We start from the raw sequence: 12,823 nt of genomic DNA, 5'->3' as shown, positions 1-12,823 counted from the left end.
TGTATGATTTCCATCGTGTGGATTGGTTTTTTCGCCTTCCTGATGGTGTCCTTTGACGCGCAAGAATTTTTAATTTTGATAATGCCCACTTTACCTTGTCATTGTTGCTGCTGCCTGTGCTTGTGGTATTGTAGCTAAGGAACCACTGTCTAATGCAAGTTCAGAAGATGTGCAACTATGTTTTTTTCTAAGAGCATGTGGCTTTAGTTCTCACATTTAGAACTCTGATCTATTTTGAGTTCATTTTTATATATGGCGTGAGGCAATGGTCCAACTTTGTTCTTTTGCAGGTGGATGTTATTTGTGTCTGCATGATCTGTTGAAAAGACTAATCTTTCCATTTTCAATTATTTAGCACTCTTGTTGAGGAAGCAATTGACCTAAAATATGAGGGATTATTTCTGGGTTCTTAGTTCAGGTCTATAGACCTATATGTCTGTTGTTATGTCAGTTCTAGAGTGTCTTGATAACGGTCACTTTTTGTAGGTACTGAGTTTTTAAAGTGGGAATTGTGAGTACTCAAGCTTTGTTCTTTTACAAGATTATTTAGGCTGTTTTGCTTTGCTTGAGTTTCCATATAAGTTTGAGGATCAGCTTGTGAATTTTGGAAAAAAAATTCAGCTGGAATTTTGACGGCATAGTGCTGAATCTGTAGATCATTTTGGAAGGTATTTTCATCTTAACAATAGACAGCTAACAGCTAATCCATGAGTGTAGAATGGTTTTTCATGTATTTGGGTCTGCTCTGATTTCTTTCAACAATGCTTTGTGATTTTCAAAGTATAAGTTTTATAACAATAGTAAGCTAATAGCTAATCCATGAATATGGGATGCTTTTCCATGTATTTGGGTCTGCTATGATTTCTTTCAATAATGCTTTGTGATTTTCAAAGTATAAGTTTTATACTTTTTTGTTAAATTTATTCCTATTTTGATGCCTTTATAAATGGATTTTTTTCTACAGTATGGAGGTTCCTCAAAAAATTAAAAATAGAACTACCCTATGACCTAGCAATTACACTACTAGGAATTTATCCAAAGAATATAAAAATGCTTATTTGAAGGGGCACATATACCCCAATGTTTATAGCAGTGCTATCAACAATAGCCAAATTATGGAAAGAGCCCAAATGTCCACTGAATGATGAATGGATAAAGAAGATGTGGTACATATATACAATGGAATACTACTCGGTGATGAGAAAGAATGAAATCTTGTCATTTGCAACAATGCGGATGGAACTGGAGGGTGTTATGCTAAGCGAAATAGGTCAGTCAGAGAAAGGCAACTATGCTATGGTTTCACTCATGTGGAATTCAAGAAACTCAACAGATTAACATAGGGGAAAGGAATGAAAAACAGAGATGGAGGCAAACCATAAGAGACTCGTAAATACAGAGAACAAACAGGATTCCTGGACTGGGGTGGGTTAAATGGGTGATGGGCATTAAGGAGGGCACTTTTTGAGGTGAACACTGGGTATTATATGTAAGAGATGAATCATGGGGTTCTACTTCTGAAGCCAAGACTACACTGTATGTTAACTAACTTGAACATAAATTTTTTTAAAAAGAATTTCTTTTCTTAGGGTTTTTCCCTCCCAGATTGTTCACTGTGAGTGTATAGAAAAACAATTGACTCTTTGATGTTGATCTTGTATTTTGTAACTTGCTGAACTCATTCAATCTATCCTTTTTTCAGATCCCATTTAAAATTATGAAGGGACACAGTCACATTGTGAGTTCCTGTAACTTCTGTGTGGATGACACAAAGCTCCTCAGTGGCTCCTATGACTGCACTGTGAAGCTGTGGGTAGGTGGCCCGGCATTAGGTGGGATGAAAATATCCCATAAGCTTTCCCATATCTTGTGGAGAGATCGCCAATACTGAGTTCCCAGACACTCAAGGATCCCAAAGATTTGGAAAGAACTTTCTGCGCAAAATGCAAGAAAAAGAAGCAAAGTGAGGGTTCCGCCCTAGTGTCAAGCCAGTGGAGAGAGATGAGTTTGTTGTAGTCAGCCTGTTGATTTGGAAGCAGGAGGAGCAGGGGGCAGGGACCACTGCGCTGGAACTCCCCACCTATTGTGGGATGGCCCCAGCGGTGCCTAGGGCGCGCCTGAGATCTCTGAGCTGTGACATCTCTTTGGGTCTCCTTCTCATTTGGAAAATTCACTTTCATCCATAGAGATGGTATGGCCAGGCTTAGGTGGTTGCAGAAGACAGAAAAGTGGCCAGGCCTGGGACCTGTCCATGAGCGGTGGTTGGAAGGGGCAGGCTGGAGCACGGATCAGTGCCCCAAGGTTCAGGAAGCAGGGGCGTGACGGTCATATGAGGTTGCGGAGACGTGGCACTGAGAACTCTTCCAAAGCCTCTGCGCATAGCCAGTGACCCTGGGAGGGCTGTCTGGGGGCACTGCTGGCCCATCACGGGGGGTTGATGCGGGAGCAGGAATGGGAGATGACAATGCCATTGGAGCCAGGCCACAGATGACTCTGTGGCTGGAGCTTGGCCCAGGGGGGAGGACAGTCCGTTCTGAGTTTTGCCGTCTCCTCTGGCTTCAGGGGTGGGAGGGGACAGAAGTAAGTCTGGGCTGGTTCCTGGGTTCTGGCCTGGGTAATCAGGTGGAAGATAGCCCCTCACCCTCCAGATGACCACAGAGGTCACCTTCTGTGTCATCAGTGGGCACCAAGGCCAGGCAGATTAGGCAGGAGGGTTTGGGGATTGTCCAAGTGGTTCAGCTCTGTGACCCTGGGTGGTTACATGACCTCCAGGGCCTCCTTGAAACTTTCCAGGTCCAGCTGCATGCGGGGGCTACCCTGGGGCCTGCCCGGCCAATTCCTGGCCCCAACAGACATCCACTCCTCACCTCTACTCTGGCCCTTAGAAAATCCACTCTCCCAGCCCCAAATCTCTTCCTGGGAAAACTGGTTCCTCTGAGAGCCTCAAACCGCTTCTCAACCATCTGAGGTGAGATGGTGAGGGGGCTCTGCTCGTTGTCATCACCCAGGGGAGCAAGAGGGCAGCTTTCCAGGTGTGCCTCCTGCTTGGCCAGCTGCACATCTTCTCCACTTTCTTCTTGCCTTCGGCACCAGTGGAGGGAGTCACAGGAGTTTCTGTCTATTTGGGCCAAAAATCTCTTGTCTCTGAAAGAGGAAATATGCCTGTTTCTCTTGCCCCAAGATTAAAGACCACCCACTGAGATGTCTCTGGTTCCCCACAGTGGCCTGGCTGCCTAGTCCATGCTGCTGTATCTAGGATGCGGTCACTTCGGCCTGTCCGAGTGTCCTGATACCAGCCTCGCTCACGGCCTTGCCGGTTTCTGCCACTTTCTCCAGGTCGCTGCCCTCCCTCCTTTCTTCCCCCTCAGTCGCCAGTCGTCTGTCTTGGCTGCGCCATTGACACCTCCTCCAAGAAGCCCTCTTTCCTCCTCCTGGTTCTCTTTTCCCCATCTTTGCCCTTTGGCTGCCTCCTCCTGTGGCTGTCCCTGCCCCTGCACAGCTGACATTCTCGAACCCTCCCTGGGGTAGATGACTCAGCCATTGCCCCGCACACTGCCTTCTCCCGTTGCAGTATCTTGGCCAAAATGTCCCCTTGCTTCTCCTTTCTCTTCCCACTCCTGTCACCTCCCATCTCCCATCCCTCCTCTCAGCTCCGCCTGGAACCCAAACACCCGATTTAATCTTTTGAAAGCTCCCTTCACCCCCACTGTGGACCATTGTGAATAATTTGGAAAGTCCATACCTGTAAGAAGAAGTGGGGACGAAATCACTCTCTATCCTGCACGTGACATCCCTCTAATGTATGGGCACACCTCTTTCTAGTCATTAAGAGATAACAGCTTTGGTGGTTTTTTTCACGGTACAAAGAAGAAGCGAGAGCCATCATTTCACGACTCTGGAGTTAATTGCTGTGAAAATGTTGGAGGAGTATATGTCTATTTTTTTTTCTTGTTCACACACATATATGCATGTTTATGAAATTGAGACCATAAAGAAATGCTGTTTACATAACCACAATAAACTTGGGCTACGGATATTATCACATTTGCCTTATTTTTACAACTATTTCTTGGTGCCCGTTCTTTCCCATTCATTTGAAGTCTGACCAGTATCCCTGCCTTGAATTATCTGAGTCCACAGAGGGGTTCCTGCTTCCAAATGCTAGGTGAAGAGGGAGCTTTCAATTATTTCCTTCCCATGCCCCTGACCAATGGCCCGTTCATTTCAAGAAACATTCAGTACAAAACAGAGACTTTCCCACCGTCTTTGGAATTCACTAACAAAATCTGGCTTGTTTGCTATAGATCTCTTGCCAAAGGATTCCCTTCACATTTTCTAAGAGGTGCACATTTTCCAAGAGGGTTATCGGCCTGTAGTCGTTCCTCCTCTTGGCCATAAGGTGTCACTACTGAATGCTGAAGTTGCACATGGACCCCATGGACACTGGTTCTTGCGCAAACTGCAGTCCCAGGCCCCACTGTGATCATTTGCTTAGTTCTGTGTTTGTGCCAGAGCAATGCACCTGCCAGGGGGGCTGCAGCCTGGGTGTGTCCTGTCCTGGTGTGTTCCTCTTTGGATTCCTGGTGTCTCTTCCTGCCTCTGATTAGGGCCTGCTGGGTTACCCAAACACAAGCCCACTGTTTGGAACGGGGGTTGAGGGTCTGGGTCTGTGCAGAAAAGAGTTCACATAGCAGGTCTGAGACTGCTGGTGAGGCTGGCTTGGCCGGCATCTGGGAGCCCGACTGGTAAATGGTATCCTACGATCGGGAAACTTCCCCCAAGTGTCAAAGAGGGCTCACTGTACCCATAAACCCCTGTTGGTGCAAGCCATGTGGTTTATGCTGAGGACTTGCTTTGCTTCTGGAGTCTGGATTTGGTGTATGCCAGAGAATCCCCCCAAAACCCTGGGCCCCAAGACTCAGGCACACCTCCCCGAAAGACAACACGTCACACGTGCTGTTACAACTGGTTGCTGGAGGAATTAAGCATGTCCTGTGTGATCCACTGGGAGAGACTCTTGGAAGCTTGTGTCTGGTTCTCTCTGGACTTCATCCCATGCCCCTGTCCCTTTGCTGATTTTGCTTTGTGTCCTTTGCTGTAATCTTAGCGTGGATATGACTATTTGTGGAGCCCTGTGAATCCTGGAGGATCACTGAACCTGGGGGTGGTCTTGGGGACCCCTGACACAGGGTCCTTTGCCCCCCCCTCCCTTGCCCCAGCATGACTTGGGCTCTTCATGCAAAGTGGTTGCTGCATATCAGGAAGTGTTGTCACAGGCCTGCCCTGGTTGGCCTGAAGCTCCTGAACCGTGCATCATATTTTCACCTAGCAACTCAAGACCTTTCTCGGAATTCATTATCTTACCAGTAACCTGCTTTTCAAGGGGACTTTCCACCCCTACTTATCCCGAAAAGCTGTTGGCATCTTTCTTTTTTTTTTAATTTTATTTTTTAGTTTTTAAAATTTACATCCAAATTAGCATATAGTGCAACAATGATTTCAGGAGTAGATTCCTTAATGCCCCTTACCCATTTAGCCCATCCCCCCTCCCACAACCCCTCCAGTAACCCTCTGTTTGTCCTCCATATTTAAGAGTCTCTTATGTTTTGTCCCCCTCTCTGCTTTTGTATTATTTTTGTTTCCTTTCCCTTATGTTCATCTGTTTTGTCTCTTAAAGTCCTCATATGAGTGAAGTCATATGATTTTTGTCTTTCTCTGACTAACTTCCCTTAGCATAATACCCTCTAGTTCCATCCACGTAGTTGCAAATGGCAAGATTACATTCATTTTGATTGCCGAGTAATACTCCATCATATATATATACCACATCTTTGTCCATTCATCCATCGATGGACATTTGGGCTCTTTTCATACTTTGGCTATTGTTGATAGTGCTGCTATAAACATGGGGGTGCATGTGTCCCTTCGAAACAGCACATCTGTATCCCTTGGACAAATGCCTACTAGTGCAATTGCTGGGTCATAGGGTAGTTCTATTTTTAGTTTTTTGAGGAACCTCCATACTGTTTTCCAGAGTGGCTGCAACAGCTTGCATTCCCATGTTGGCACATTTCTTACTGAAAATATTTCATCTCTGCCATAATGGGCACTTTTCACTTCGGCACCCTGTTTTATTCCCCTCATGTTATCTAGTTTTTACCTGGCTTTGTTCTCATCATATTCTCTAGTTATTTTTTAAAAAAATTTTAAATGTTTATTTATTTTTGAGAGAGAGAGAAAGAGACAGAGCATGAGCGGGGGAAGGGCAGAGAGAGAGGGAGACACAGAATCCAAAGCAGGCTCTAGGCTCTGAGCTGTCAGCACAGAGTTGGATGTGAGGCTCGAACCCACGAGCAGCAAGATCATGACCTGAGCTGAAGTCGGATGCTTAACTGACTGAGCCACCCAGGTGCCCCTGTAGTTATTTTTTTTTTAATGTTTGTTTATTTTTGAGGGAGAGAGAGAGAGCACAGTGGGGGAGGGCAGAGAGAGGGGGACAGAGGATCTGAAATAGGCTCTGCCCTGACATTAGAGAGCCCCGATGCAGGGCTCGAACTCACGAGCCACGAGATCATGACCTGAGCTGAAGTTGGACGTTCAGCCAACTGAGCCACCCAGGCGCCCCTATTCTCTAGTTATTAACCGTCGACATGCTAACAGTCGCTGGCGCCCCACTGCTGGCATGCTGGGATTGGTCTTAACCGCTCCCTGGAGGTGACAGTGACCGGTACCTCGTGTGTTTAGCCTCCCCTCTCACCCACGTGGCGAACCCTTTCACGCTTAAGTCCTTGTGACCACAGTTCTGACTAGAAGAATTGCTGGGTCAAAGGGTGTGAACTTCTAAAAAGTTCTTGAAAGGTCTTGCGGATTCTGCAAAGCCTCTTCGGCCAGTAGCGTTGGAGAAAATTGTCTGCAGCTCTGTCCCCAGAGTGGCCCGTTGCCGTCTGGTGCCTGTGCAGTTGAGGGGGAGTTTCCCAGGGATACTGTGGGTGGCAGGGTGTCCTTGCTGCTCTGGGGAAGAGGCTGGGAAGTCCTTTTGCCCTCTTGAGCAAGGTGAGGGACATAAGACCACAGGTTCTCATACTTTGCCGCTTAGACGAGCTCGGGGCTGCCCTTGAGCTCAGTTCACGACTTGCACCAACGGCTCAGTGACCTCTCTCTCCCTCTCTCCTGTTGATTTGAGGATGCTGTGGATGGCTCAGTCATTCGGGATTTTGAGCACAGGCCCAATGCTCCTGTTTTAGAGTGCAGCGTGACGGCTGACAGCAAAAGGTGACCTTTCCCTCGTCTTGCACGGGTCAGGAGTGAGGAGGCAGGCCAGGGACGACTTTCTGTTTTATGGGCAAATACACTCCCGTTCTCCCATATATGTCCCCACGGTTTCCACGTTTCGCTGTAAGAGTCAAGGGGATGTGACAACTCTTTGCAAATTCAAAGCGCTAAAAAGACAACAAGTATTGTGGCTAAGACAAAGCCAGTCTGCATTCTCTTCCCGTAGTTACACCTGTGGGCTGTGGATGCTGTGAGGGGTCACTGGCCATTGAGGCCCAGGCAGCATCTCACCGGGGAAACGGAGGCAGGCATGCCCCAGCTGGGAGGCAGCCGCGTGCACACAAGAGCCTCTGGGAGACATTTGCTTAAGCCCCTCATGAGCAGGTGAAATGGGCCTTTAAAACAAGGGGTTTGCTTTAAAATAGATTTACTTAAAAATCTTTTTTTTTATGTTTTTATTTATTTTTGAGACAGAGAGAAATCACAGCTCGGGAGGGGCAGAGTGGGAGGGAGGCAGGAACCAAAGCAGGCTCCATGCAGGTAGCAGAGAGCCCGATGCGGGGCCCGACCTCACGAGCTGTGAGATCATGACCTGAGCCGAAGTCAGACACTGAGCCAACTGAGCCGCCCAGGCCGCCCCTAGATTTACTTTTATCCAGCAGTTACAAAACTAGTAAAATCTAGTATTGGAAAATTACGTGATATGGGGGACACGGATTACCACGGAAGCATGCAACGGAAGAAAGATACATGTATATTATTATGTACAAAGGTACAGCTATGTTATTTTTACTAGGTGTAAAAGAGAACATTTCAGAACAAACTGAGCTGTCAAAGTGTTTTCCTGTAACAAGACGTGAGCAGAGAAGGAAACAGTGGGTCCGTGTGAGCCGTAGGTATCCCCTCAGAAGAAGACAGTCATTCCCAGAAGAGAAGACACGGTCCCTTTAATGCCCTAAATATGAAAGAACACATCTGGGTGGCTGAGGGATTCAGGAAGGGCATGCGGTAATGCCTCGGTGTTAGGGTCTGTCTGTTTTCAGTGAGGCTCATGGAGGGGGCCGGGAGCGTCTCGAGAAAGATTCAGGTATTACTTGCAACCTTGGTCCTAAGTTATAGAAATTTTCTATGAAGAAATTTCCAGGTGGTTTTTTTTTTTTTTTTTTTTCCATAGAACCTGTAGCCATAACTGTCTGCGTCATTTTCTTGGCAGAATTATTGCAGCGTCCTATGACAAAGCAGTGAGGGCTTGGGACCTTGAGACAGGCAAGCTGCTGGTGAGTGTGCCCCGCCCAGCGTGGCAGCACGGGGTCTTGACTGGGCTTTGGGGGCCTTGGGCTGGGCCTGGGGTGGGAAGGGAAAGCAGTCTTTCAGAAAAGGAGGTTGTCTCAGGGACACCAGATGATGGCGGGTGGGTGTCCAGGAAGGAAAGCTTCTTGGTGCTTTTGCTGGAGGGATGGGAAGAGTTTGGATATCCAAAAGAAGCAAGGGTCACTCGCGGTCGGGGAGAAAGGACCATCGAATTCAAGGCTGAGGGAACTGCATGGGAAAAGAGACCCTCCTCTGCGGGGTGTTGGGATTTGATGGGGCGGGAAGCAGAGCTGAGGCCATGGGACAAAGGCCACGAGTGTCCAGGGGAGCGTCCTCTCCCCATCCTGGAGGGGCCACCATCTATCCATCCATCCATCCATCCATCCATCCATCCATCCAAACCAGCCTGAGACTCCCTCTCTCTCTGTCTGGTGCCCAGGCAGCCCTGGCCCTGCCCAAGGGGCTCCCCAGGGAGCTCCTGAATGCTCCCCTTTGCTCCTCTTTTCTTCTTAGTGCAAAGATCAGTTTATTTCACTGTAAAAACCCCAGAGGTGATAGTTAATAACTTGGCATCTCTTTTCCTGTGTCTGCGTACATTTCCATATGAACACAGGCAAATATGTTGTTAACAACATGGCATGATCCTGTGCATACTTCTGGATCTTGACTTTTTTTTTTTTTTCACCACTTAAAAACAAATGGGTAAGTAAGTATATACCAATGTCATCCTTCGTAATGGATGCATGGATTCCGTGGTATGGATAAGTCAGGCTGTGTTTCACCATCCCGTTATGGGACACTGGGGCTGTTTTCACGTTTCCCTATCATGAGCGATGCTACAATGAGGAAACTTTGCATATAACTTTTGATACCTAGGATCCAATATTTTTAAGGAAATAGAGCTGGATTTGACTGCTAATTTGATATAGAAACATGCCGTTTTAAAAATTGTCATCTAGACATCTGTGCCAACTCATATCCAAGGCACTGGAAGAGAGCTCACCCTCTTCATGCCAGATATCATGATTTAAAAAAAAAATTTTTTTAGCCAGTTTGGGTAGATGAAAAATGAGACGAACATTGATTACTCCTGACTTTGAGCATTTTTCCAAATGTTTATTTCTTCTCTTGTAAATTTCCTGCTCTTGTCTCTAGCCAGTTTTTCTATTTGAGGTGCTTTTCTTTTTCTTCTTTAAACTTCTTTACAGTACTTTTATTTATTTTTGTTGCACAATGATCCATGCCACTTGCCAACTACAGAGCTGAATTAGTTCTCCACCACCGCTTGACAGATTAGGCCAAAACTTAACAGCTTGAAACAACAAACACTTATTATCTCGTGGTTTCTGACAGTCAGAAATCTAGGAGCCACTTAGCTGGGTGGTTCTGGTTCAAGTTTCTTATTTAAAAAAAAATTCTTTTAAGTTTATTTATTTTGAGACACAGAGAGAGCAGAGGAGGGGCAGAGAGGGAGGGAGAGAGAGAATCCCAGGCAGGCTCCATGCTGTCAGCACAGAGCCCAATGTGGGGCTCCAACTCATGAACCATGAGATCATGACCTGAGCCAAAACCAAGAGTCGGACGCTTAACCAACTGAGCCACCCAGGGACCCCGGTTCAAGTTTCTTGTGAGGTCACAGTTAAGATGTCATCTGGGGTTAAGGTCATCTGAAGGCTCAACTGGGGCTCATCTTCCAAGATGGTGCACCCACATGGCTTTTGGCAGGAGCCCTCAGTTGCTCTCCACTTGGGTGTCTCCATAGGGCTGCTTGAGTTTACTCCCTCAGAGTAAGTGATCCAAGAGAGAGCAAGGAGGAAGCTATGGTTTCTTTTATGACCTAGTCACATGCTGTCACTTCTGCCATATTCTATTCATTAGAAGTGAGTCACCAAGTCCAGCCCATACACAAGGGGTGGGGAATTAGGCTGCACCTTTTGGAGGGAGGACTGTCAAAGGATTTGCGGGCATATTTTAAAGCTGTCACAATGGCAATACCATAATTTATAACCTACAGAGAGATCCTCCTTTCCTAGAATGCGGAGCAGCTCAGTGTCCCCTTGTTGGGGTTTGGTGCCAGCCTGTCCCAAGGGATTGTGAGATGCCCAAGGGACTGGGCTGCAGTGTCTTGTCCACAGTGCTGGGCACATGGCAGATACTTAATAAACACTTGTTTACCAAACTGAACAGGAGTGAAGTTGGTCATTACTAGAACCTTGCTGCCAGTTCCATTAGCCGCTCTACCTGTCCTTGTCCATCTGTCCTGGAGACAGCTTAATGAATTGCATTTATTAATTTAATTAGTTAAAACTAAACGAACTTAAAAATTCAGTTCCTTACCTGCTCTAGCCCATTACAAGAACTCAACGGCCACATGTGGCCAGAGGCTAGTATATTGGATAGTACCTAGATGGAACATTTCTGTCATCACAGAAAGTTCTACTGGACAGCTGGGCTAGAGAGAGAACAACCTTTTGATTGTTGCCTTATTCAGTGGAAGATCAATCATGAAACCTTCATAGCCTCCTGTAAACTTTCTCCTGATGGCAAATACGTGGTCTCAGCCTTGGACGTGGATCGCGGAATCTGTATAACAGATGCGGAAAACGCCACCACTGTGTCACACATCAAAAGTGAGTTTGCATGGGCTCCCTGCTCTGTTCTGTCTGCGATGGTAACAACTGCTTGTCACTTAACTGACAGTGACTTTTGATTGCCTTATTTGGTGAAGCTGTAATGAGCGGCATCATTACAGATAGACACTCATTGATAGAACACCAGCAGCTAAAACCATCATCGGTTAAGGCTTTTATGATTAACCCTGTTTGTAATAAGTGAAAAAGTGTTCTGTTTCAATGTCATGCAGACGTTTAAAGCCCAATCTTTTACTGAGCGGAGGCTCAGGCTTTATAGTATTTTTATATGTATTTTTAAAATATAAAGATGAAAGGGGCACCTGGAAGGCTCAGTCGATTGATTTTGGCTCAGGTCGTGATCTCACGCTTTGTGAGATCAAGCCCTGAGACTGGCATGGGGCTGACAGCACGGAGCCTGCTTGGGGTTCTCTCTCTCTCTCTCTCTCTCTCTCTCTCTTTCTCTCCCCCCTCTCCCCTGTGTTCTCTCTCTCAAAATAAATAAACTTAAAATAAATATATATATAAAGATAATAATCATCAGATGTCAATTTTCTGGTTGTGATACTGTATGATAGTTATGCAAGGTGTTTCTGTCGGGGGAAACTGGGTGACAGGCACATAGACTCTCTCAGTGTTATTCCTCACAAGGGCATGCAAGTTGACAGTTATCTCAAAATAAAACATTAAAAAATATGCAATCGTTGTAAAACATTTGGTAAGTATGTAAAGTAAAAAGCACAAGGCTGCTGTGTGTGTCCTGTCTCCTCCGTGGGGGTGTCTATTATGAACAACATGTTACTGGGTGGCCTTCCCGACCTCTGTGAGTGTGTGTGGGCATGTGTGTGTGCACACCCCAATCCTACTTCCCATGTGCACCTTGTGTTTATGTTTATCAGCACAGATCTGTGGCGTGTGCACGGCCCCACGGCTTGCCCCTCCCCTCTCCTGTGTCCCCTCATACTCTACCCATCCTCCCCCTCTAGGTTCTAGTTGCACCCCACACTTTTCCACGCTCTGTCCAACCTCCAGGCCTGTGCACGTGTTCCTTCTGCTGGGAGCCCTCTTCCTATTCTGTTTCCCCTGCTAACTTTTAGCGCCCCTCCTCGACCTGTCAGGGCTGGGCCAGCCATCTGTTGACCAGGAACCATGACCACTCGTGGCCCCTGACACCTGTGGGTTGTAGCTTGCACAAGGCGTCTCTCCATTAGACCGGGAGCTCTGTTCATGCTTCTTCTTCTCAGCCTGGCACACAGTAGGCGCCTGGGAAATGTCTGTGCAGGTGAGGAGTCCCTCGTGAAACTGGGATTCGTGTTTCTGTAGTACTGTCTCAGTCTGGGGGAGTAGTGTGAGCTTCTGGGCCACGTGGAGCTCGTGGCCTGGAATGTGGAATGTCAAGTGATGAATCACTTTCCCTGTGCCTCAGATCATCACAGCCGGTCTCTCACGGCATGCTGCTTTGACCCCGACAGCCAGAAGGTGGCTTCCGTCTCATTGGACAAAAGCATCAAGATCTGGGATATCACATCCCAAGCCACGCTGCTCACCATCACCAAGTGAGGGGGGGGCCCCATCCTGCAGCAGAGAGGTGGGCTGGAGTCCCCGTTCAG

At 47.0% G+C, this 12,823-nt stretch overlaps 1 protein-coding gene across 2 annotated transcripts in view; it reads left to right on the top strand.

Moving 5' to 3' along the window:
* WDR88 (WD repeat domain 88) overlaps positions 1 to 12,823 on the top strand; it is a 45,050-nt gene that overhangs the window by 13,570 nt on the left and 18,657 nt on the right. The window contains exons 2-6 of one of the 2 annotated variants that reach the window (XM_060650922.3): positions 1,703 to 1,813; positions 7,184 to 7,272; positions 8,447 to 8,549; positions 11,075 to 11,213; positions 12,640 to 12,769. In XM_060650922.3, coding sequence (XP_060506905.2) covers positions 1,703 to 1,813; positions 7,184 to 7,272; positions 8,447 to 8,549; positions 11,075 to 11,213; positions 12,640 to 12,769 — 572 coding nt within the window. The remainder of the gene's footprint in view (positions 1 to 1,702; positions 1,814 to 7,183; positions 7,273 to 8,446; positions 8,550 to 11,074; positions 11,214 to 12,639; positions 12,770 to 12,823) is intronic. The other variant, XM_060650923.3, reaches the window with a different exon arrangement.

Source organism: Panthera onca, chromosome E2 (assembly GCF_046562875.1).
Source record: "Panthera onca isolate mPanOnc1 chromosome E2, mPanOnc1 haplotype 2, whole genome shotgun sequence".
Taxonomy (NCBI): Eukaryota; Metazoa; Chordata; class Mammalia; order Carnivora; family Felidae; genus Panthera; species Panthera onca.
The sequence above is the reverse complement of the archived record's forward strand: the minus strand, read 5'-3'. Positions and strand labels throughout refer to the sequence as shown.